Source organism: Epinephelus fuscoguttatus, linkage group LG9 (genome assembly GCF_011397635.1).
Source record: "Epinephelus fuscoguttatus linkage group LG9, E.fuscoguttatus.final_Chr_v1".
NCBI lineage: Eukaryota > Metazoa > Chordata > Actinopteri > Perciformes > Serranidae > Epinephelus > Epinephelus fuscoguttatus.
Genome location: NC_064760.1, coordinates 27,116,956 through 27,143,957, shown reverse-complemented (window position 1 = coordinate 27,143,957; position 27,002 = coordinate 27,116,956). Strand labels below are relative to the sequence as shown.

Here is a 27,002-nt window from a genome sequence, read left to right as displayed (position 1 = left end):
ACACTCACATGCACACAGACGCTCATTCAAGAAGAGGATGGACCTGAGGAGTCTTTTTAACTCATCAGAGCTGTAAGTATTGAGAGGATGAGAAGGAAAAACTGGTGAGAAGAGGAAAAGAAAGACAGACAGAGCAGCCATGACGTGGAGAAGTCCTCTGGCTCTGGTGAGGGATGCTCTGAGAGGTCAGAGGGCGCGGGACAAGGACCTTCGCAACTTGGTGTCAAATCTGCCTTATGAGGGCCTGGAGAACTGGAAGCAACCGAACCGCTACTTCCCTAACAACGCCATCAAGACCACCAAATACACCCTCCTCCTCTTCATCCCCATGAACCTCTTTGAGCAGTTTCACCGTTTGGCCAATATCTACTTTGTAGGCCTGGCTATTCTGAATTTTGTCCCTGTGGTGAACGCCTTTCAGCCCGAGGTAGCTTTGATCCCCATTTGTGTCATCTTGTCTCTGACGGCCCTGAAGGACGCCTGGGAGGACTTCAGGAGGTACCAGTCAGACAAGAAGCTTAACAACACACCATGCTTCATCTACAGCAGGTAACTGACTTAAAAACAAACTTATACCGAATATAGAGATCAGTTCAGTTCATGCATGATGTGGCAAGTGGAAACACTCATGGTACATTAACGGCACTTCCACATCTGTGTTTATGATTCTTATCATCCAGCATGTTGATGTCTGTGTGTAGATCTGTGTGATTGTGTGCTGCATGTGTGTGTGTGTGTTTTTTTTTCCCTCCTCTGCGTTCCAGCATCCCGTGAGAATTTTGGACTTAGAAATAGAAAATGTGTGGGAGATTATTCCTCTTTTGAAGAGCCTCACAACAATATCTCTCACCATCGCATTGTGCACATTTGATGAAATCCTCATCTGGGTGTTGCGTCAGCAGAGACAGTAAGGTTAGCGGTTATCTATTTTTGAATTACTGGTGAAAAATGAATAATTCACAAAGGAGGATAAACACTGTCATTTTCAACCCTTTTGCTGCTGTGATTTTGGAGCAAAGTGGGAGGAGGAGGAGGGGATGTGGATTTGCTCAGGATGTGATGTGAGACTGGAGACGACTGCTATGATGAATCCGCACACGTTCAACCTCTGGAACGGTTTATCATTAACCAGCAGTTGCTTGCTTTCAGATTTCCAGCGAAAAGTCAGCAGGGATGTTGGGAAGTGCAGCCTCAGCTGGGGAAAAGCCTACATCATGTGCGTGTGTAATTTGTGTGTGGTGATAGGATCCAGGTGGCCTAAGTGCAGATCCCAGATGCAGCATTTTGGACTCTTCAGAGAACGCACCAGTCCCTCTGGGCCTGTTAACGGACACTAGCCGTCTCTGCCTCATGCAATCTGATAAATAGCTGTTGAGTCATGGCGAGTGGGCTCTCATGGGTCTCTCATTGCTCGTTGGGTGGGGATGCTAAAGCTCCATTTTGGGCTTGTAAAGATTAGAACAGAATCGATTGGCTGGGATTTCTTTGAAGTATACAAATGTTTCCAGAAGAAGCTCGAGAATACATTTTAGGATTCCACACACTTCCTCTTTTTCTCTGTCTCAGGGAAGTTTATCCATCTGACAGCACAAGGAACACGCGCCCTTACAGTGCATTTAAAGGTCCACATGGAAGGCTGTCAGATGCTTTAACTTTAATTCATCAGACCTTCTCAGATGCACATCTTTATTTCCCATCACTATCACCCTTCACCCACATGTTGTTTTCACAGAGGCGTGAAGTGTGTGTGTTTGAGCGTGTCTTATCTTCAGGGTCATCCTATCTATCTTGTCTCTATTTTAAACTCTTGTCAATCTGCCTGCGCTCAAACGCGCCGAACACGAAACAAGATAACTGTTAGTCATGCTGATTGACTCCTAACTCATGTTTTTGTATTGTTAAACATCTGTAATTTATAGTCTGCTTGCTGCAAAACTTTAAAGCAGTCGCCACACCTCACAGACTGTTCCTGTCTGCTGTTTTAGAATCCTGAGAGCCCATTTAATCGAGTATATGTCGTATGAATGTGACTCATATCAAATCTACCATCAAACCAAACAGATTATCTTAAGTGTCACTGTATTTGTGAAGAGTGGCTGTCTTTTTTACAAAGACATATCAGGTAACCAAATTCAAAAGAACAGCAAAGTGGATGATTAGAGACACGTAAACATTTAGTTACAGACTGACAGGTAACTCATTGATTGGACAGTTGTGGAGATTGTCATCCTGCATCATCAGGACTCACGTGGGGAAAGCAAAATCTGGTGACTGAGAGAAGTTTGTGCAGCACTTTAGTGCTTTTGATGTGTAGGTCTATATTTATCAACTGCCAATCGCCTGACTTGTCCAATCAACGAGTCACCTGTCAGTCTGTATGACTTCATGTTTGCTGCTCTTGGTCTATTTGTAACAAGTCGGTGCAAACAAGACCCGAATCAGAACTAAAATGTAACCATGTATAATTTCCCCCTTAGTTTGGACCAAATGAACCAAACTATAGGTGTGAAAGCATCCTTGCACCGAAAACACACCAAGGAGCAGCGAAGTATGGCCCGCGGCAAGCTGCCATGCTATGTCTATGGAAAGATACAGCGGCCGGTCTAAGCTGCAGCCGTTTGATTTGTGGTGAAATGCTAAAAGTTGGGGATATTTTAACTTTAATCAGCAAATTGTGGCCAGAGATTATCCTCAGCCTATCAATAAACAGAGCTGCAGGGTTTTTTTTTCCGTTAACAGGCTTCCCAGCTGCAGAAAAATGTAATTATTGCGGCTAGCCACATTTAACACACTTATTGATACAACTCTCGTGTTTGTCTTTTAATGTTATGAATAAAGCAGCATCCTGATAGCTTTGTTCAAGCACAAAGACAGCCTGGATCTGTCAAATGGTAACAAAATCTACAAATATTTTAATCCATTCAGAAACCAAAGTGTAAAAATGACAATTAGACATTTTCCCTGGGGATTTGTTCTGGACTATATCTTGGCTCAACTAGCAAAGGCTGGAGGAAGTTTATAGGTCATGGGCAAGAAAAAGTTCAACACATAGCCTCCTGTAAAATGACAAAATATTGTTATTAAACTCTAGTTGTTGTATGGGTTTATAGGCTAAAATTAAACACTGCATGCTAATTAGTGAGCTGAGACGCTTTTAGGTGGATTATGTTACAGAGCCAGGTCAGTTGTGTCCCTCTGTTTTCAGTCTTATCTCAGTGCTAAGCTAAGCTACGCTAAGCTAACGAGCTTCTGGCTTTAGTTTCATATTTAGTGTTAAGACATGAAAGTGATATCAAACTTCTCAACTAACTTTTGACAGGAAAGCAAATAAATGTTTTTCCAATAGGTGCAGGATCACTGAAATACATTTTAAAGTGAGCTTAGCTAGTTAGCTTAGCTTAGCTTAGCTTAGCATAAAGACTGGACAGAGGGGAAAACAGCTAGCCTGGATCTGTCCATTATTAACAAAACCTAGAAACACCTTTGTTTAATCTATACACAAATACAAAGTATATAGCATTTAATTTGAGGTTATGAACTTGACTGTTTTCTGGCTCAACTAGCAGAGACTCAAAGATGTTTATCGGTCAGGGGCAAGAAAAAGTCTGACACATAGTCTCCTGTTATTAAATTATTGTCATTAAATGTTTGCTTTTTAACAAACTAAAAGTCAGGTTAGCTGTGTCCATCTGTTTCCAGTCTTAGCTAAGTGCAATGCTAAGCTAACCAACGTCTGGCTTATCCTATGGAGCATACAAACATGAGAGTGGTATCATACGTTTCACCTTCTGGTGGCCAGAAAGCAAACAGCCTCTAACTGTCAATGGTAATTAATCTAAAAACACATTTGTTTTTAATCGCTACAAAAACCAAAGTGTAAAAATAAAAATTTGACATTTTACTGAGGGTTATATATGCTACTGGACTAGGCCTATTTTTTGGCACAACTGGCTGAGACAGGTAAGAAAAAGTTCATCACATAGTCTCCCGTAAAACTGCAAATTATTGTTATTAAATGTTTTTGTACGGTTTAATACAATAATGAACTTTTAAGATGCTAGTAAGCAGATTTTGTTACCATTTGACAAAGCCAGGCTAGTTTTTCCCTCTGTTTTCAATCTTAGCTGGGTGCTAAGCTAATCTAACAGCTTTAGCTTCACATTTAATATGAGAATGGTGCTTCCTAAAAATATGTAGGTGATGAATCACTGACCTGATCATCATCTAGGGTGAAATGTACTGTATGCATTGTGAGAACACACAATACTCTTTTGAGGAATGTACTCACCCTAAGTGTAACCTGTTAATGAGGCTGCCTGACATAAAAAGCGCTAATAAAGCTTCTCTGACAGATGAACAATGTTTGTGCAACCTGGTAAGTATATTCTAAACACAACATAATAAAAATACATAACCCCTTCCTCCTGGCTTTGTTTGAGGTGAGGCGTGGTGTTATGTGGCAGCCACCCGATCAGGTCCTACATGCAAGGCAGCATACCTGCAGCTCTCTGTCACCGGCGGTGAGCCAGCTTGACATGCAGGTTCAAACGATAAAGCAAGTGGCTTTCTGGGAACAGCCTCAAACCCTGGGAACAGCCTCAGGTCATAATGTGTAGGCCTACTGCAGTGTGTCTTCTTCTAAAAGTTTCCTTATTCTAAAACACACAAAACACATCTGGGCCGCTCTCCAAAAACAACAGCATTGATTTTTCATTTGGTTGTGTTGTTTATTCCCTGACTTAAGCAGCTGCTATGATTTTTTTTTTATCCATAAGGAGCGAGTCGATATTTCATTTGATTGCATAAACATAGACAAAATACGCCCACTGTGCCAGTATTGTTAAGAAATGTGACAAAAATCAATATAAAGCCGCCCAGGGACTTGTGTATCTTTCGGAAATAATCTGTAATGACTGTTGGTGTCTGACATGTCTTATTTCAGGAAAGAGAAACAGTTTATGGAGAGGCGATGGAAGGATGTGCGAGTGGGAGATTTTGTGAGAGTGGTTTGCAATGAGATCGTCCCTGCAGACCTCCTGCTGCTGCACACATCTGACCCCAAGGGTGTGTGTCACATAGAGACGTCCAACCTGGATGGAGAGACCAACCTGAAGCAGAGGAGGGCGATGTCTGGCCTCTGTGTGTTGGTGAGGGATGCCTCCTATTTCTGGGTGTCATTTCTGTGCTGTCTTTTGTCCCCATTACCTCTGTGCTTCCTCACCTTTCTTCTCCTTGTGATTGACGTTAAACACACGTCAACATTTCCTGAACGTCTGCGGTAACTGCGGGTCATTAAAGTAAGTCTAGTGACACACAGAAAACATACCTGTTACATAAATGCATATTTTCGGAGCACAGTCGTCTTTCCTGTGTGTAATGACTACTATTTCAGTGTGGAAGTGCAGGTCGAGTTACATTTCAAAAGTTTCCATTCATACTTTGTGACTTTGTACCTCCTCTCCTCACCCAGGATCCTGAATTTGAACCTGAAAGCTTCAACAGCATTGTGGTGTGTGAAAAGCCCAACAACAATCTGAATCATTTCAAGTGTTATGTGTGAGTATCAAATACACAGATCACATGGATGTGATCCCCAAACAGTTCCTTTGAGCCTTTCAGAGCAGCCGAGCAAAACTAATTCCAACCCACTCGCTGCACTTTCAGATGCCACCAGAGGCATTATTGGGGCTGTAATAGACTATAATCGATTTCCTCGGGCACCACAGCTCTTACAGCTGGTCTACCCATGCTGTCCAGCTATGGCCGTAAAGCAGGGGAATTGCTAATGGGGAATATAAGCAGTAATGAATATCTAACAAGATCTGACAGTACAAAGGAGGTTTCTCACTTTCTCCTGCTGCAGAGAGAAACCTGATAAGGAGAAGGTGGGCGCCGGAATAGAGAGTCTGCTGCTGCGAGGCTGCACAGTGAGAAACACGGACTACGCTGTTGGCTTTGTGGTGTATGCAGGTATACTCTCCATTTACTAAGCTGCTTCACCGCTTTGACCTTGAGCTTTTAGTGTTTTTGTCAAGGGACTACGACTTTAGCTGTACTGAGGCCACGAGTCCAGATTTCCCCATCACAACCCCACCTTAATGTTTGACTTACTACCTGTAAAAATGTTGTTATACTTCCCTGCATTTTGTCGGCCTACATTATGACCTGCTACAGGTGCTATGTAATTATGTTGCAGAACACAAAATTACTCTGATTTCAATGTGATTTTTTTTTCTATTTTTGCCCAACGTCTGTCCAGATTTGTCAAACAAGGCTAAGTGTGAACTGCTATGCTAGTGTCTGTATGAGGCTGAAATTGGACACAGCAGTGCTTCAAGCTAAATGCTCATGTCAGCATGCTAACATGCTGATGTTTAGAAGGCATCATATTTTAGCATGCTAACATTTGCTAATTAGCATTAAACAGAAAGAATGATGGGTATGTTAGTTTTCAAGTATTTGTATATAAACCATAGTATAAAACAATTTTCAACAACTTTGACCTGATAATCATAAAAAAAGAAGATTCACCCTTTGGTTAGTGACCATGACAATTTATTTAACAGCTTTGGAGATATTTCAGTCTGGATCAAAGTGTGGACCAAATGTCTGAGAGACTGACAATGCAATCTCTAGATCCATGCTGTTAGCATGGTTAAATAATCAGAATAAGTCTTTAAAATGTGTTTAATGTGTGTAATAATGAGCCCCAACATTTCCTGAAGTGTTGCAGAAGACATGACCTCATCGCCTAGTGCCTTGTTTCTTGTCTTTGTACTAGCTGACCCAGAATGAGCACATTTAAGGATGAAGTCATCACTTGCCGTTGGTGTTCACTGACAGTTTGGAGTGCGGACTGGTAACTGAATTTACACCCTCTGATTCCATGTTTAAGGCCATGAAACCAAGTCCATGCTCAACAACAACGGGCCAAGATACAAGCGTAGCAAACTAGAGCGGAAACTGAACATAGACGTCATCTTCTGCGTCATTCTCCTCCTCACCATGTGTCTCGTCGGAGCAGTAGGTCAGTAATGAATTACATAACCACTACACAGACTGGTTCATGATTAATGATTTTACATTTATGAGAGGACATTTAATTTCCAGTAAAAAAAAACAAACCTCAGTCGCTTTGGCCACAGGCCCAAACACAAACCAGGAGAAGAGGGAGGAGACAGGGAAGGTGTGGTGCCAAAAATAGCCTTCCTCTCTGCGCGACAGTCGGTGTGATTAATTCTCCTGTCCTTACACATGCAGGTCACTACGTATTGCTGCAGGCGCTACCTGGTGTGCCCCCTTACCTGGTCCCTGACAGCAACGGTCACCTGGACAGTCCCAGTCTGTTGGGCTTCTACATGTTCTTCACCATGATCATCCTGCTGCAGGTGGAGGAGTCTGTCTGTGTCTGAGAGAGCATATGTAGTGTGTTTTTCTCAATTTTTTTAATTTGTTAATTTGTTTTAATTTGTTAAACTCCGTCTTCTCCGTCTGTTGTCCACTTTTCACTCCTCTCAAATTTGTCATCCCATTACCTCCTTTTATTCCTTTCTCCGATCACTTTCTTACTCTCTGCTGTATCTCTTGTCTATACTTTGATTTTTTTCTCTTTCCTTTCCTCTCCTTTCCTTTCCTTTCCTTTTCTTTTCTTTTCCTCTCCTTCCTTCTTTTATCTCTCCTCCTTTCCTCTCCTCCCCTCTCCTCTCCTATCCCCTTTCCTTTCCTTTCCTTTCCTTTCCTTTCCTTTCCTTTCCTTTCCTTCCTTCTTTTATCTCTCCTCCTTTCCTCTCCTATCCTCTTTCCTTTCTTTTCCTTTCCTTTCCTTTCCTTTCCTTTCCTTTCTTTTCCTCTCCTTTCCTTTCCTTTCCTTTAATTTCTTTTCCTCTCCTCTCCTCTCCTCTTCTGTAGATCTTGATTCCTATCTCCCTCTACGTGTCCATTGAGTTAGTGAAGATTGGTCAAATCTTCTTCATCACTAATGACATCGACCTGTACGATGAGGAGACAGACAGCCGCATTCAGTGTAAGGCCCTGAACATCACGGAGGACCTGGGACAGATTGAATACATCTTCTCAGACAAGACTGGCACCCTCACTGAGAACAAGATGGTGTTTCGCAGATGCTCCATCATGGGCACTGAGTACCCACACAAAGAGAATGGTAACCCTTCATACTGAGACATTTTATCTGACCAAAAAAAGTTGTTGCAGCGCCACTGCTTTTCATCGTATACACTTATGTATTTATATATACAATCATTAAAAAAAAATTGGATATAGCACAATCACAGATGTCACCAGAGAATAAATCGCTAACTTGCTCATTAGCCTAACATGGGTCGAGAAGAATCTGCCTACTTACCACTTGTGAAACACTTGATAAACAACTGAGCTGCACTGACTTCAACACTTCGACTAATGCCAACACAGCACATAGCAACATAACTCTGGCATACACCAGCATTCACATACCTCTGCATGTTGATTCTGAGCTGTTTGTCACCTGTTCAGCTGGAAAGCACTTCCTAGTTGGCTCTGCACATGAAACTTAATTTCCAGTTATGCTGTGTCATGATCAACATCAGCTGATCAACATTTTTGACTCTGTCTTGCACATACCGTAAAGAAGTTAAAGGGACAGTTCACCCCAAAATCAAAAATACATGTGATTATTTTGGTATTAGTTATTGAGTGTTGGAGATATCGGCCGTAGAGTCTGCCTGCTCTTGAATATAAAGGAACTAGATGGCACTCAGCTTGTGGTGCTCAAAACACCAAAAAATACATTTGGAAAACTCAACACCAATGTATCATTCCACAAATCATGACCTGTTTACTCAAGATAATCCACAGACCTGTTGTGAGCAGTTTCTTGTTGAACGTGTCACCCATAGATGTGTAAAGAGAACTGGATACAGCACTGGAGGCGTGGTTCATTCCTATGAAAGATGCTCAGTGGCACATGAAGCCAAAAAAAGCTTTTTCTGTGGTATGAAATTACCAGGCTCTTTCATATTACTGGGCCCACAGAGCAAGCACACTAGAGACTTTTGGTGGCCTAGCAGCTAAATACCAGTATAGCCTTCTGCTAACTTGGATGGGGATTAAATGATTTTTCTTGACTTTTTGAATGTAATCAGACTAAATGGATAGTTTCACAGGGGTTGTGATACTTAAAAAATGTATCTACCGGGGCGTCGGTGGCTTAGTGGTAGAGCAGGCGCCCCATGTATAAGGCTGTTGCTGCAGCGGCCTGGGTTCGAGTCCAGCCTGTAGCCCTTTGCTGCATGTCAATCCCCCTCTCTCTCCCCCCCTCACACTTAACTGTCCTGTCCATTAAAGGCAAAAAATGCCCCAAAACATATCTGTAAAAAAAATATATCTACTATATCTGATTTACAGATATCTCTTGAGTCTATGGGGTAAAGTCTTTTTGAGGCCTATAGGCCCGTTTCCACTGAAGAAGTTCCTGGTACTATTTGGGGGGCAGGAACTACTACAGGAACATCCTCTCGTTCGACCCTCTCAACCGCCGTGTCTCCACTGAGAGTGGAGTACGAGGAAGGTTCCTGTAAAGTTACGGGCTCTGGATGTGACGTAATCATTGCGCGACCATTTTGTACGGGGCGACGTAGGGACGCCGTTAGCTGATAGCGGTGTCTGTAATAACTCACTAAATGGCCAGTGAAAAAAATTTTTTTCCAGCGGATGTCTTAGTTACAACATGATTGAGCTAACTGGAGTAGTTTCATGTCGTATCCGACAACGGGAGGCTTTTAACAGGTGACGTCCTGATGTTAGCTTTGCTGCTGCTGTTAGCTGTCCCTGTCAGCTGATGCTTTCTTGACATCGTGATTTCCCAAAACTGAATAAATACCACACATAGCAACACAAAACTCCTTTGCTAGCTCAGTCATGTTGTAACTAAGATATCCACTGGAAAGAATAATTTTTTCACAGGCCATTTAGTGAGTTTTTTTTTTTTTTACATGGCGGCGAAAGCTATATGAACGAGCTAACCCTCGTCTGCTGAGTTTTAAAAATGCCGGCTATTTTGTTGCTTTCTGTTGACGTCACATCCCTCCTTGAGTATATCCAATCAGCACCAAGTAATCCCCAAGCCCCAGCCAGGAGTCTTTCGGGGCCGTTCTGAGCACCTACCCCGAAGCAGGGACTTCTTTAGCCCCCTTAAAAGTTCCGGAACTCTGTCCCTCGGGGGTGGTTCCTGCGGTGGAGACACGCACCAACGGCCCCGTAAAATTACCCCGAAGTTCCTGCGGTGGAAACGGGCCTTATGGCATCATGTGACAGACCCAGGCGTTGTAATTCCACATTTGGCCACTATGTAAAATTGGCTTCAAACTGAGGCTTGTTGTCACTGCACAGAAGGAAGCATGACTCCACTCATGGATGAGAGGCTCATAGTCATGGCAGCACATGATGTAAACATTAATGGCGTCCTTGGCTGAGCTGTATCATTAGCTAGCTCAGGGGTGCTAGGTGAGCTAGCAGTAGATGCTTCCTTCTGTGTAGTGATACAGTTTGTGGGTGTAGTTTGGTTTAAAAAAAAAAATAGTTCGTACATGAAACTGCTCACAACAAGGTCTGTGGATTATCTTGGGTAACTGGATTATGATTTCTGGAAAGAGACATTGCTGTCGAGTTTTTCAAATAGATTTTTTGGCACTTTGAGCACCACAAGCTGAGTGCCATCTAGTTCCATTATATTCGAGAGAGGGCAGACATCTCTACAGCTGATATCTCCAACACTCGGCAACTCACACCAAAACAGCCCATACTGCTCACTAGCCCTACAGGTAAGGTACAGGTATTGGACTCTTATCAGTATATTTTATCCCCCTTTTCACCTCCATATTGTGTTGAATCCTGATTTTTTTGCTTCCATATTTGTAGCTTCAATCTGATTTGCTACGCCATCTAATTGTATTACTGATCTACTTACTCTGGAGTTGGGTTTCTACTTATATAATTCTTCCCAAAGTTCATTTATTTTGACTAATTTAGGGGGCAGTCCCTTCCACTTCCCTTCCATGTGGGTATGGCTGTTAAATCCAGGTTTTTAAAGTACTTTGACGCTGCGGGTGTGGTTAAAGGCTCTGTATTTGAACATGACTTGACCTGACATAAAGAACATAATATATGGTACATGCTGTACGTATCAACATGTTTTTTGGGATTTGCAGCCATCCGCCTAGCTGTCCTTGATGAACCAGAGTCCGACGAGGAGGTTATCTTCAACCAGCAGCCACGACCCCGACAGACTGGATGGTCCCTGGATACTGAAGACACCGAGCCAAAAGACAAGTGCCATCACCATGACAACCGACGCAAGAGCAAGGTCATGGGAAATGCCCAGAGCAATGTGGCCTTCAGCAGTCCGCTGGTAAGATGATCGCTCAGTCAGATAGAGGCAGATAGAGTGGGGAGGGGTTATGGGTTTTGTCTGTCTTGATATATAATGCCGGGTTGCAGGGAGCCACAGTGGGGAAAATGGTTGTCAGCATTTTGTTTACTCCTGCAGGAGGTGAAGTCAGGTAGTTGACTCAAGGCCACCCGGAGGGGCCCACAAATTAGACTCATTCTTCTTGATTAACAAGTGTCCTTGCAGTTATAATCACAACTGAGTAGCACAAACAAATGGCTCAAAATCAAACATGACAGTGCATTTTATACAATGTGAACCGGCCCACTACAATCAAGCTCAAATTAGGAAGATGGGACAGCTTCTGAGACGTCCTGTCTGGTACTAATGTAAAGAGAAATGAAATATAATGTCCTTATATTGAGTTTAGATGGTGTCTTACCACAGAGGCATTCTTATGGATGTATTTATCAGTATGGAAATGTAACTTTATCTATCCATCCATCTATTAAACCAGTTATCCCGCTCACTGTGACAAAGAACTGGAGCTTATTAAAGCATGCCAGTCTATCCAGTCTATCACAAGGCTGACAAGATCATTATGATAAAAAAATATTAGTTATAATTTGGTAGATTCAGTTTCAGTCATTATTATATGAATAGATAAAATTATTACAATACTGTAGCGGAAGTATTTTCTATATATAAATCAGCTGCATTGGCCAAGTATGTGTACATGTACAAGGATTCTTCGTTTAACTATTAATAGACATACACAGAAAAGACACACAAGCTCAAAACAAGGCTGAACAAGGTAAACATAAACAGACTGCTGTAAAGATTTGACTACTATGTACAGATATAGCAGATATGCCACGCCAGCATGGTTAAGGGTGCAGACTGGAAAGGGTGCTGGAATAAATATAGAACGATTATGAAACAGGTTGCTTTATTTACATGAGGTAGGTGGATATGACAGTATATACAGTAGAGGTAGGGGGAAAAATCAATACAGCATAGTACTGTGATATTTTATGTGGCAATATTGTATTGACACAAGGGTGCTTAGTATTGAGACATAATTTGCAGTTTATTCATTCATTTTCTGTAACCGCTTATCTTGTTGGGGGGCACCGGGGACTGGGGCCTGTCCCAGCTGACATTGGGCGAGAGGCGGGGTACACCCTGGACACCAGACTATCACAGGGCTGACACATAGAGACAGACAACCATTCACAATCACGCTGGATCAGCAGCTCCTGAGGCAGGTTGAACTTCCTGAGCTGGCACAGGAAGTACATCCTCTGCTGGGGCTTTTTCCTATTGGTGGTTGATGTTGTTTGTTGAGGTCATAGGTGTAGATTTTGGGTGGGACGCAGGGGACACACCCCTTTCAGTGTTTAGAACATGCACGTTTGTAGCAGAGGACTTTTATTTGACAAAATTAAAGACATTTCAACCATAAATTGATGCAGAAAAATCAAAAACTGACTCAGAAAAATTCACCAGAATGCAGTTAGATGTTCAAAAAGGGCCCAAACTCCCTATTTCATATGTGTCCCCCTCAGCATTGATACAAAACCTACATCCTTGGTTAAGGTCCTTGGAAATTCTGAGTCCCAGAACCCCGAAGGTCTCAACACTTATTCCACTTCTTTTAATTACATTTGCTGTCTAATTCGATAATTAGCATCTATACACGTTTCTAAGCTCAAGAAATTTTTACTTTTAACCTATAACCACTTTAAAAATGCAGTCCCATGTCTACATACAAACTCAAAAGACCTCAAACTGTCATTTGTTTACCCAAATCTCACCTATCCTTGAGTCAAAAGGCCTCACGGTCCCAGTCCCCGCTGCAGATGGCCGAGCTGCTAGGTGTCAGTGATAAGCACATCCATTTTGGCTCAAAGTTGCCCCTGTGTCTGTGACGGGACATATGGTCATGCTGGGCACCATTTGGCACAGACTACCGATGTCACATAAACTGTAAACGTGCACTATAGATTAGTCATCGGCGTCTTGATATACAGTACAGTAGCTCTGTGTCTATTTTTGTCGACGGGGCAAAGAGCAGAGGCCTGGAGATACAGGCTGAGACAGAAAAAAGTCTTGTGTTTCTTCCAGCAAGGCAACACAGAGCCCATCTTTGGATTTCCTCACGCTGGGTCTCTAATAGAGCAGAATGTGTGTGTGTGTAAATGAAAACTTCCTACCTTCCCTCTGTCCTTTTGTCCTTCCTGTAATCTTTCCTCCTACATGAGCAAATAAAACTGGATGAAAAGGTTAAAGGCTCAAAACGTTTTTCCAATCCTGTCATGTCAAAACAGTGAAAGCTGAGTGTAAGCAAGAAACAATTTATCAACATGAGCTTTTAATTAAAAAACTGATTAACTTTTACTCCAACAGGAAACTGAGGTGATTCCAGACAGGAAGCTGCTTCAACAGATTAGCAGGGCAGAGAGCAGCAGCAGCAGCAGCAGCAGCAGCAGCAGCAGCAGCCGGAAGACAGATCCTTACCTGGACTTTTTTCTGGGTCTCGCCATTTGCAACACGGTGGTGGTTTCCATGGCAACAGCTCAGAGACAGAGGGTGAGCGCTCAGTTTACTGCCACTGTGGATTGGATGTAGTGATGGAGGGCACAGTCAGGAGAGGAAAGATGGACGAAGGATGTGTTCTCTTGAAACTCTCAGTGTGTAAACTTATAAAAAATGGAAAACTTTTCTTGTAGAAAACATTATGGAGAATCCATTAACTGTCTCATTCATTACTTAATATAGTGCCCAGCCATTTGGCTGCAGTGCTGCAGTGAAAGCTCCACAATTTAATCAGTAACACACATAACAATTAAGTTTAAACTCTTCCTATTAACCTCAAAGATTTAGTTTAATTTTGAAAGTTCTGTTCAATTGTTTAGCTTAAAGTTTCTGCTCTCTCATCAGTGGTCAGTACTCATTTTCTCTCATCTTTAAGGCCCCGGTTGTAAAGCCCTCGCTAAATTAGCCACATAGTAAAGGGAGATTTGCAAGGGCAATCAGGGTTGCCTTTATTAATTTTAGTACTCGCTGCTCTGTGCTGTCTCAGGTCTGACAGATGGGAGAAATACGTGGGTTTTCCCTTGAGTTTGTAATTAAAGGTAAAAGCACAAAAAGAAACAGAGTGGAAATGGATGACAAGGTTTTAAGAGTGCGTTGGCACCATATGGGTGTTTGGGCAATATGGTGACGTAAAAGACTATATAACACTGTATTTTCCTTGCATTACCTTTTCAGGTGAGTGGGTTTTCCTGCTCCAGTCAGACAAACAACCCATTGGGTACTTTTTCCGACCTGGTGAAAAATGTTTTCACCTCCTGGCAGCATGAGCCCAAGAGAAATCGCACCTTCTCAGAGGACTCAGTTGTAGAGGAAGACCATTTTAACCCCCCAGCTAAAAAAGAGGAGTCTGGAGACACCAATGGGCTCCAAACATGTTCACTCCACGCTCCATCCCAGTGCGACAAGCCTGGAACGACCTTAGATGATCTGAGCTATGAGGCAGAGAGTCCAGATGAGGCAGCCCTGGTGTACGCAGCCAAGGCATATGGCTTCATCCTGCTGGCCCGCACCCCTGACAGCGTGACGGTGAGGCTCCCGTCCGGGGAGGACCTGGTTTTTGAGGTGCTGGACACCTTGACCTTTGACTCCAACAGGAAGAGAATGTCTATTTTAGTGCGACACCCAATCACCAAAGAGAATGTGTTGTACACTAAAGGTGCAGACTACGCCATCATGGAGTTACTTGGTACACCGTACGCAGGTATGTGCAGGGGAGAGTGCATACACACATTTATTAAATGTGAGATATCTGTGATACCCTGGGTACTTTCATAAACCAAAATAAACATATAGAAATGTATCTGTGATATTATTTTCAGAGCATCTCAGTAAGAAGCAGAGGAATATAGCAGCAGATACTCAGCATCACCTCGACTGCTATGCTAAAGAGGGGCTGCGTACACTTTGCTTTACAAAGAAGGTTCACAATCAAATATATTAATATTCACCAGCATAATTTTCTGATACTAGAGGAGCTCTGTCTCATCCTTTTTTTCTGTGTGTGCTGCAGATTGTGAGTGACAAGGCGTATGAAAGCTGGTCAGTGAACAGACGGAGAGCTCTGGCTGCTATAGACAACAGAGAGGAGCTTGTTATGGACTCTGCTGTGCAGCTAGAGACAGACCTCTCCCTGCTAGGTAACATACATCACCCAAACACACATCCATCATTATTAACATACTGTGTATCTGTGTGATAAGTTCTGTGTTTGCATCATGCCTGGCTTTGGTTGTATGTCCTCCTGCAGGGGCGACGGGCATTGAGGACCATCTGCAGGAGAGTGTCCCAGACACCATCGTGGCACTGCGGGAGGCAGGGATCCAGGTGTGGGTGCTGACTGGTGACAAGCCGGAGACAGCTGTCAACATTGGCTATGCCTGCAGGCTACTGGAAGAGGAAGACCTGGTGATTAACATGAGCTGCAAAAACAAGGTGAGGAGGCCGCCGTCTGCCTCACTGAGGGTTGGCTGTTTGACTCGAGCTGCTTTACTTTACTGCTTATTTGAGATGATAAACGGTCATACATCTCTGATTCATTTCTTACACCACAATTAGAAGTGTTTTAGTAAATCACACATAAAATAAAAATGTTAATGTACTTAAAGGCAGACTATACAGATTTTTGAAAAAAAAAACAAACAACAAAAACCAACAAAATAATGCATTCATACAAAAGTAATCCCTCACAATTGTCACTTATGAACCACTAGAAGTGTGTGGTGCAGTATTTATCTGCAGAGAATCTGCCCTTTGCCTGTGTTCTCTTATTTTATTTTATTTTGCTATGTTTGGGACATTTCTGGACATATACCCACAGAGTGCGCAGGTGAGGTCAAGACTTTAAAAAAAAGGTGGCAACCAGGCACCTGACCACAAGCTACATGTTTCCAAGCAAAGGCTACAAAAATCACAGACACAAAAAAAAACGCCGAGAAAAAAAAATGCAAATATAGCGTGGCAAAGCACCAAGTGGACAAAGCTCCTTCCAATATGAGAGTGAATCTTCAGTTGTCTTCAGCTTCCTTTCTCTACTGATACTGTAACAAACAGTAACTGACAATTCCTGCATGGCGTACCATTAAAGCAACATTTTGGAAAATCAGCTCAATAAACCAGTTAGCTTAGAATAAAGACTGGAAGACAAGGGGAAACAACTAAATTGGCTTTATCCAGAGGTAGGCCAACTAAATCTGCCTACCAGTAGTTGCCAGGCAAAAAGCAGAAGATCCAGGAAGTTAGTCCAAAAACAAAGACTGAATCACAGTCTTTTGTTTATATTAACTGATGTAGAAAACCTTTGCGACACAAACTGGTGTTGAGCAAACGCTTCTTCGGTTGGTTAGTTTTTAGCCACCTATTAAAGGCCGGCTATATTTAGAATATTTTCACCACTTTACCTTGCTGTCAGAAAGCCCTTTCCGACTGGGAACTGAAGCCTTATCTCAAAGCCATCAGACTCCACTGACAAAAACACTAATTTTACTTCGCAGAACACCAGAGTTGCTGGTCTACTGCTGTCTCGGTTAGTAAGTGTGTAAGGGAAAGATGAAAAAAGAATTCAAATACAGCACACTTAAACAGATACTGATTTTTCCAGGTGGCTAAAATACGTTTCGCTGCAGCCCCCATCAACCACAGTAGGCTACATTGCTTAGCTTCTGTGTCAGTATATTAGCGACACACTACATTAGATAAGCACTGCAGAAATGTCGAATAAGTCAAACACCGTGTTTATATATACATTATTTTACATTACAGTTTATACAGTATAACATTAATATTGTTGCAGTTATGGCTGAAAATGACAACAGAAATAAACAAGTCAGCCAGTTTCACATATCTCCATAATTTGCCAGTTGTCTACCTAGAAGTAATTGTTGGTGTTACATCACAGTGATTTGGTCCATAGTCAGCCACATTACCCCCATGTTTTTACACATTTCACACACACAGTAAATTAATTAGTGAGCTCAGATGTGCGTGTAGGTGAATTTGCAACCTCTGGACAGAACCAGGGTAGCTGTGTCCTGGCTTTATGCTAAGCTAAGATAAGCTAATTGGCTGCTAGCTTCATATTTAGCATATGAAGGTGAGAGTGGTGTCGATCATCTCATCAAAGTTGAACAATTCCTTTAAACTTCTATCTCTTTATCATTTTTTAGTATACTCTTAAACATCAGGTTTCATTTTAGGTTTTACAGGTTTAATTTACTGGTTAATCTCACGTCAGGAGATCTTACCAGACGTGTCAAATAGTTGGAATAAAGTTGGTACTGAGTTGGCAGGATTTTTGAAAATAAAGTAAAATATCATCTGCATAAAGAGACATAAAATGGAGTGTGTTATGTGCTGTGAATATGTGCAAAGGGCTTAAGAGATAAAGCAAATGTGTGAAGAGAGGACAAAACTGATGAGAATAATTATAATGAAAGTCACATTTAATAGGGCTACTTCCCAACTTAAAGTCCATTTCTTTCTTTTTTTTTTTTTTTTTAAAATACAAAATGTTAAAATATTTCTCACCCACGAATACATGGCTAAATATTTGAGCCACACAGTAGGAGGTGAATAAAGTTTTGAAATTAATTAAATGAAATAATAAAATAAGAAAAGCCAACAAGCACCACAAACTCTGGTTGAACATTGGCCTTTTTAAACAGATTAAGGCAAGACATGATTTATATTCCACATATCACATACAGCTTGTTTCCAAGGGCAGCACAGACTTTTTTTGACGGTCATTCAGGACAAGCCAAGTGTCTCCCAAGCAGTAAGTTCGGGACCTGTGAGCTTGTCTCCCTCCAATTTAAATGGCCAAACCTTTTTGACCACTTTTACATTTTAACTAAAGGTCAAACCCTCACATTTTCATCTGGGAAAGATAAGGTGTCAGGTGTGGGTGCTGCTTCTCTGAGGTCATTAAAGATCTAGTAGCACAGGCTGGAGCCCTTCATAACAACCTGACCATGTCTAATCATCCCCGGCCTCAAATAGACCAAAATTACCCTTCGGCTCTAACAGATACACAAGGAGCTTTCTGGTACAAAGGGACTGCCGTGCTCCTCTCAGATGGGACTAGTCATTGATGATGAATGGAGTGAAATACCCCCAATACAATATCTACTGCTTTCATATCTAATTACCAGTCTAATATTCAGCCCTCAGGGGAAATACCCCTTTGCTCATATTGGTAATGAACTTTTTTTTCTCACCACTGTAACTCGATGACCATCTGAGGGATGCACTCACACAGTCATCACCTTACCACACCTAATGAAACACTTCATCGGTGGTGAAAAACCTTCTCCTTTTGGCTAAGAGACTGGAGTTATTTACAGACAACGATGAGTCTGATGCGACCAGAGTCTTGTAACTGCTTTTAGTCAGACATCATGAGCATGACTCAACATCAGGGTGCTGTTTCATTCACCAGCATGTACCATATTAGGGGTCTACTATGATTTTCTTTATCTGCTGTCATACATATAATGTTACAATGTTGGAATACATCAAATGTGGCCAAAGTTTCAAATAATAAGGTAAACATAAAGTATATAAAAGTAATCCCTGCGAGCAAGAACCTCAGTCATCTGCTCCAGACACACCACTGCAAGTGTTTACATAACATACAGAACCCGTTTTCATTCCCAGGTGGTTAAATACCGATGCTTTGCCGCGCCCCTCAGCGTCTCATAGTGACACACAGGGCACCCTTTAGCCTGACTAGGTGACACAAAGCTGAAACATTTTGTAACACATCATTAAGGTTGTAGAATGCTCGCAGTCAGATTTGGGCGACTAAAGTACGACTTGGTTAGGTTTAGAAAAAAGGTATTTTGGCTTAAAATAAGTGCGTTTGTGATGTGAGTGATGTCAGCGTGTGACAACCATATGTAAATTAGATAAAGTTACATTAAAACAACATTGGCGTTTTGCTTCACACTGGATGTGAACTGCAGTCTCCTGGTCCGGTTTTGTTTGATCTATCCCCCTACGCTTCCTCCCACCCTACATGGACTTTCTTGCTCTTTAAACTACAGCAGTTGCTCTCAGCATCAAGTATTGCCATGGATGGATTTACACTAGAGATAGTATAAACCCTGGTGCGTCTCATAAAGAGGTCAAAGGCAGCCTTAGGCGTCGATATCACACCGAACAGCATGACAAAGGGTTGGTATTAGACTACCTGTGAATGAAAACAGGCTGACATACACTGTTTCATGTAGCTACATGCTAATGTCAAGGAAACATGTAATCTTGGTTGCTGATGTTGTAAAATTTTCCCCAATTTTCAAACATATTCCTACTGGAACTTATCTGGTTGTGTTTTATTGATGAATTTTCTTACTAAAAATGCCAGTATTTTCTGTCACAGTAATGTCAAGACTGCAATGATGCGATGTGGAAGATCCAAAAACGCTGACCAATCAGAGCAGACAGGGCTTTTTTGGGAGAGGGCCTTTAAGAGACAGGCACTGAAATGGAGCATCTCAGACACAGGTTGATCCAGCACAGACAGTATGAGGAAAATAATTTAAAAAGATCTCACACTTGAGATGCTGGAACCAGCTGAAAAATTATTTTAATTATCAATCGATTATCTGAATGGTTGAATGAATGGTCATTTTCCACAACTACTTGTTTCAGCTCTGGTTTGGAAAGTGTCACAAAAAATGATCAGCAAAAAAACACATCTTGTTTTCCAGCTTGCGTGCACCTCCATCTTGGACTGCACACTAGAGGAGGTGAGGAGGTACAGTGAAGACCCTCGCAATGTGGATACGACCCCAGACATCTCTCTGGTGATCGACGGACGAACCCTGACCATGGCTCTGTCGTCAGACCTGCAGGACAAGTTTGTGGATCTGGCGAAGCGCTGCCGCTCTGTGCTCTGCTGTAGAGTCACTCCCTTGCAGAAGAGTCGAGTGGTGAAGGTCGTCAGGGAGAAACTCAAGGTCATGACACTTGCTGTTGGTAAGAAACTTGTCTTAAGCTGTTCACATACATTTTAATTCCAAATGCATTTATCTGGGACATTTATTCAGACTTCAATGAAAACAGAAAAAACAGTTGTATAAATACAACAAACTATAAAAACAGTATAAATTTAAAGCAACAAATTAGATATTTTTGCAAGTCAAGTCTTTCTTTTAACTTAATTACCGCACAAAATGGCACTTTAAGACTATAGTGGGCCCCTGTTGCATGCCAGTTTTCAACAGATAATCAGTAAATTGGTTACGAATGTGCACTGCTGGGATACTAGGATTCTTTGATTTATGAGAGCCTTTTTCACAGCAGACATTTTGACATGTCACAGTCAAGCACAACCTCCAGAGCTGAAAAAAATTAAGTCAATGCAGAGGTGCCAAAAACCTCAATTCTTTGAACGGCCACTAGAGGCAGCCCAAAAAGGTGGTGGAGGTGAATTTTTATATAACTCACCCATTTACATTTTATGAAGACCCAAAGTTACAGATATTTAATGGCAGGGCCGCTAGTGTCCTTGGCCTCCATTCAGATCCACCCCTCGCTCCTCTACAGCTCCTATCTCTTGTCCAAATATGGTCACTTCTGGCTCCAAATAACAAGATGGCAACAGTCAAACTTGAGGCTTCAAAACAGGAGTTCACAAACCAATGGGTGAAATCACGGTGGCTATGTGCATTAGTTTTTAGAAGGAAAAACACAAGTGTAAATAATCCAGTTAATGTATGTTTATTACTATTTGAACAGTGACAATGCACAAAGAACAGGAACCTTATTTAAAACAAGGACAGATGTAATGTAGTGGCCTTTAGCAAATTGCTATTTTCCACCTTTAGACCCTGGGCAGGTAGTTAATGATGGTGGCTGAAGTCCATTTAGCTTCAGTTTAAGGGTTCTTGTACTGTGCATACTGGCTCACTGTCATGGTTTACTGGGACAGTTGAAAAGAACGGAGCCATTGTTAATGTTATTAGTAACACCTGGGCTATGACAGGTTAAAATGTCCGCTGTGGAAAAAGACCTGAGAAAAGGGAAGCATAAGGCGTTGTATGGGAAAGAAATGGTTTTCTTAGTGCTGTGGGTGAACAGAAAGATAATTCTTTCAGGTTTTTATAAGGTTCTTGGTTCTGTCCTGTTCTGAGTCACTGAACCTCCTGAGAAATTTATTGTTGGACATTAGACAAGAGAGTGTGGGGATCCTCATCTACCCTGAAGGAAGGAAAAATCAAACCACAGCCTGAATATACTGTGCATACCAATGCTGAAGTTTGTTTCCTGGCAGACATAACATTTTAATTTTGCAAGACTAGTCCCTTAAAAGGCCAGTGTGTAATATTTGGCATGGTTTATTGTCAAATCTGAATCTGAATCTGAATATTCTACCCATTAATATGTTTATATAAGTGTATAATCGCTATAAAATAAAATTCGTTTGGTTTTCGTAGCCTTATAATTATGCTTTTATATATAAATATAGCAAGGGCCTTGCTTTAGAGAGGTCGCCATCTTGCGCCGCCATGTATGTAAGGCAGCCCAAGCAGACAATCCAGCCAGCCAGAGAACGCGTTTCGCGTGTATAAATAAACCAACGAAGACAGCGGAAGGAAGGAAGAAGGAGGAGGAAACAGCAGAGAGTGTTAGTAGTTCGTCGATAGAGAGTAGTGAAAAGTTTTTTTAGTTATAAAGTTTGCGAATGGACCACACTTAACACGCAACAGGAGAGAATGAACCCGAACCGTCATCTGCGAGGAAAAGAAGACGCAACTTCACTCCTTGTGATGCAAGGAGCATACAGCTCCTTCCTCAATAGAAGTGAATGCACTGTGGAGGCGAAGCGAGACCCATCCAAGATGGCGGCCGGCAAGGACGTCGGCTCTGATAGGCAGCGGCAGTCAATGCGGGGGTCTATGTATATATGTCTATGGTTTTCAACCCATTTTACACACTGGCCCTTTAATTGAGAAACTGGCGTGGTATATGCTTATAAATATAAAAAATGCAGGGTGTCTTACATTAAACTCACATAAAATCCCAAATAAATGTGTTTTATTTGTTTTAATTTATCAAGACTCACAAAATCTCAAAAATCAGTGGATTTTTATACATTTTTAACTGCAACAAACTGATATTCACCCTGTGGCTTCAGGTGATGGAGCAAATGATGTGAACATGATCCAAGCAGCTGATATCGGCATCGGGATATCCGGTCAGGAAGGCATGCAGGTCTGAGCTGAGGTCTTTAGCTTTGAAAATGTTGTTTGTGTCTTTTTCTGCTCTCACTGTCCAAAACTCTTTGTCATCTGCAGGCGGTCATGGCCAGTGATTTTGCTATATCTCGCTTCAAACACCTGAAAAAACTTCTCCTGGTTCACGGACACTGGTGCTACACCCGGCTGGCACACATGATCATTTACTTCTTCTATAAGAATGTGGTGAGTATCTACATCAGAGAGCTCTGCTGTCTGAATCAACATCTTGCCATCATATCTTAGACTGTTTAATGTGCTCCCAGGCCTACGTGAACCTGTTGTTCTGGTATCAGTTCTTCTGTGGCTTCTCTGGCACGGCCATGATCGACTACTGGCTGATGATTTTCTTCAACCTCTTCTTCACCTCTGCACCGCCCATCATGTTTGGGATAATGGACAGAGACCTCTCTGCAGAGATGCTGCTGGGTGTTCCTGAACTGTACAGGACGGGACAGGGTGCAGGGGTCAGTGACACTCCTGAACAAGTTGGCTCTTGAGTAAATGCATTGCTCAACTAGTTTATGTAATTTTGGGGTGTGTCTAAATGTGTGTTTGCTTGTTTAGACGTACACGTTTGCAACCTTCTGGGTTTCCATCCTTGATGCCTTCTATCAGAGCCTGGTGTGCTTCTTTATCCCATACCTGGTGAGAGAAACATTTGGATTCTGTCTTTTATTAAACATTGTGCTAAGTTGCATCAGTCATGATGCGTCCTCTCAGTTGCCAGGTATTTTACCAGTTTAATGCTTTTTCCCTAAAATTTGACTACATGTGTTTTCTCCCCTGCAGGCTTACCAGGATTCAGACATTGATATTTTTACCTTTGGGACTCCTTTGAACACAATTTCTTTATTTACCATCCTGCTGCATCTGTCAATAGAGATCAAAGCCTGGGTGAGTGCGAACTGATGGATATCTATATCTAGATATCATCACAGTATATACTCCTAGTAAGCCAAAACTCTTATGATGCAATAATCAACATGCATCTAAAACTACCAAACAATTATTTGTGAACTGTAGCATCTAGAAACTGGTAACGTAGTATTTTTGACATTAATCCACTGTATTTTTAGATTAAGACAATAAAAACTGATAATTAACAGACAGTTTGTGACTGATTGGTTGTCATCGATGTATCTAATTGCGGTTTTATGCATCTGTCCTGCAGACGGTGGTTCACTGGCTAATCATGCTTGGCAGTGTGGCATTGTACTTCGTTGTGACGCTTGCCTACAGCGCCATCTGCGTCACCTGCAACCCTCCATCCAACCCGTATTGGATCCTCCAGAGCCAGATGGCTGACCCCATGTTCTACCTTGTCTGCATCATCACCACAGTGGTGGCTCTCCTGCCCAGGTACCATCACTGTTATCCTCCCTGCGTCTGTCACACAGAGGGGCGGGAGGGGAATTTAATGTGCCCTTTCTCCCTAAAAAAGGGGAAAACGTCAATAATTTTCCCATTGACATCCACTGGAACTAAAACAAGGAACAAACATATGCATAATGAAATGTCTAATCATGTATTGTACTTATTAAAAAGCAGCATATGCAGCTGTTCCGGTAATTCAGTCAGGAGGATGTTAGATTGAAGTTTGCTTTGAACTTGTATGATCACTGGGTGCCTCAATGGCCCTTTCAAGTTGACCTCATGTAACTAGGGCTGCAACTAACCTCTTTTTTAATCAGTTCATTATTTTGTACTTAAAATGTCAGAAAATATGTCCAACCATCTGTCCAAAACCCAAAGACATTACATAACCCCACTGTGAATGAAAACAGAGGAGAGCAGTGCAAATTAAATAATCAATAAATTGACTTTTTTTTTTTATTAAATCAATACAAAACTAAAAGTTAGAGAAGTCTTTACACCATTTAAGCAGTTTGCAGTCATATTTCTATTTAACATAAACTGAGGATATTGTAGTCTAGAGCTTATCCCAAAATAAATCTGAGTGGTGCCAACATAAATAAAGGAAAAAGAAATTTATATTTATTTACCTTTTAATCTGATTATGTTATTTTATTTTGTTTTATTTTATTGTGAAATGTGGGATACCTTCATCCCTTTAGGCCCCTAAAAATCCTACAAATAAAACATTCACTGAAGAAAAAAAAACGCTCCACACCCGTGGTGAAAAGTAACTAAATACATTTCCTCAAGTACTGCACTTAAGTACAATTTAGAGACATTTGTATTCCCATTTAATGCTGCTATACATGCTAATACATGTCTCTGATAACCTAAGTTACTTTACAGATTCTAATTAATGATAAAAATTTAATCAACAAATAAAGTATGATGTATTATTATAAACAAAGTGCCCAGCCAATATATAAAGTGATTAACACTGGCCCGACCTTTACACATTAATGTATCCAGTAATTTTCACCCAATATTATTCCGAAATGGGACATTTTGTATGATGAGTATATTTCCTTTACAGTAATTTACATGTATTTTAATGCAAATACTTTTGTATTTTTACTCAAGTAAAATTTAATGTATGACTTTTCTTGCAATATTTCTTCACTGTTGTCTACTTTTACTGAAGTACAAGATAGTAGTAGTCCACCCATGGATGGATTACTTAATGGGCCTACAGGGCACAGGCCCAGGGGCCCAAACTTTCAGGGGGCCCCTGAACTTCACCTGCAAAATGTGACTCAAAATGTTGCTCAAATGAACATGTACCGACCAGGAAGAGACTTCAATTGATCCACGAAAAGATGAAAAAGAACTGCCAAGAGACACAAAATAATTACAAAGACACAAAAACACAACAACAACAAAACACTGTTGTCTTTGTGTCTTTAATGTTCGAGGTTATTTATTGTCAAATGAACAACAATTACAACAGCAGTCATTGCTATTGAAAAACTTGGGTCAGAGACTCCCTCCAACGGTGCATTTTAAATGTATAAAAGATAAAAATGAGAATGTTAAGATCACGCTATTAGAAACAAAACAACAATCTATATGTAAGGATATAAGGAAGGTCTTGTTCCTATGTTGGAGAGGTGGTGGGGCCTTTTGCATATCTGTGCCCAGGGGCCCCATTGTCTCATAATCCACCCATGTGTCCACCCCTTTTTAAACCTAATCAACCTCAAAATGATGTTATTCATGCATTATTTTGGAGTATGTGTTTCACTTGTGCAGATCACAAACTGCTATGTAATTATGAGGTTGCTGTGGTGCATAGACAGTCAAGGCTGATATGTAATTAAATAATGTTAATTGTGAAGTCCAGGAACGACTGCACCACGGGCTTGGTCTTTCTCCTGGTTGCTGATGCGTCTGAAAGTGCTGATATTTAGAGGGAATGCTCTGATTTACATCAAAGGGCCGCATATTTTTCACTGGCCTACTTTCTCACCACCACACTCTCTCCCCCAGGTACATGTTTCACGTGCTGAGGAACTCTATCGCCCCCTCCCCGCTTGTGCAAGCCAGGCATCTGGACCGGCTGGAGCCCTCCACGAGGGAGCAGTGGATGAAGGAGTGGAGGAGCTTAAGGGGCATGGGGCAGGTCAAACGCTCCAGGCTGTCCACCCCACCCTCTCCTACCCTGGAGACCTCTGCGGACATTTATCCCCAGTCTCCCACCGCCTCTGATATCATGGTGGATGAATTCACACTGAATGTCATCAGTGAAAACTATCAGAGGCCTGTGCGCACATGAGAAACAGTCACTTGCTGGCAACTTGTAGGAATAAGACAATTATTTATTCAGAAATTTGTAAATACTCTGCACTGGCTCATAAGCGGACATATCCCAGTATAATTTTTGGGGGTGCTGTTCTTACATAAATGCAATCAGGGAGACATAACTCCTCCTCTTTGACTTGTGACAAATCATCGATTGGGGTGATGAGATACGAAAAGTATGTAGGCCCTCTCCTCCTTACTCTCCTCATAACAAGCTGCCATAGTGAACACATAAGCCTGTTACTTTCCTGATGGGTTTTCAGAGCACAGTGGTAACCCAATTAGTCATGCCACCCACCCCTCCAAAACGTGGCACTTTTCCAGAACAAAATGCTTAGCTGGTTTAATATATTCCTCTCACCTAGATACCCTAAACAGTCACAATGCATCCTGTCACTGAGGCAAACACATGTGTGTGGTTTACAGATTTCTCATTTAATTTGCCTGTGAAGAAAAATCAATGTTTTTATACTGTAGGCTGGGCCTGTGACAAGTTTTGTGTATTTTTATATATATATATATATATATATATATATATATATATATAAAATCTGCTGCAATTACACATA

At 41.6% G+C, this 27,002-nt stretch overlaps 1 protein-coding gene across 1 annotated transcript; it reads left to right on the top strand.

The window, feature by feature from the left end:
• On the top strand, positions 1 to 26,974 carry atp10b (ATPase phospholipid transporting 10B). Its single transcript, XM_049586667.1, has 21 exons — positions 1 to 549; positions 4,943 to 5,147; positions 5,471 to 5,556; positions 5,864 to 5,970; positions 6,896 to 7,027; positions 7,261 to 7,388; positions 7,909 to 8,161; positions 11,205 to 11,404; positions 13,793 to 13,975; positions 14,657 to 15,182; positions 15,301 to 15,401; positions 15,492 to 15,618; positions 15,729 to 15,913; positions 20,188 to 20,455; positions 22,617 to 22,693; positions 22,777 to 22,902; positions 22,983 to 23,183; positions 23,284 to 23,364; positions 23,509 to 23,613; positions 23,891 to 24,078; positions 26,122 to 26,974. The coding sequence occupies exons 1-21, from the start codon at positions 140 to 142 to the stop codon at positions 26,405 to 26,407; spliced, it is 3,975 nt and encodes a 1,324-aa protein (XP_049442624.1). The 5' UTR covers positions 1 to 139; the 3' UTR covers positions 26,408 to 26,974.
• The last annotated feature ends 28 nt before the right edge of the window (positions 26,975 to 27,002 follow it).

Bases quoted from the DNA above. Each gene is read 5' to 3' on its own strand.
- atp10b (XM_049586667.1), top strand. From the start codon at position 140: ATGACGTGGAGAAGTCCTCTGGCTCTGGTGAGGGATGCTCTGAGAGGT. The intron at 7,389-7,908 runs GTGGAGGAGTCT...CCTCTTCTGTAG, and splicing joins CCATGATCATCCTGCTGCAG to ATCTTGATTCCTATCTCCCT. The intron at 22,694-22,776 runs GTCTGAGCTGAG...TGTCATCTGCAG, and splicing joins CCGGTCAGGAAGGCATGCAG to GCGGTCATGGCCAGTGATTT.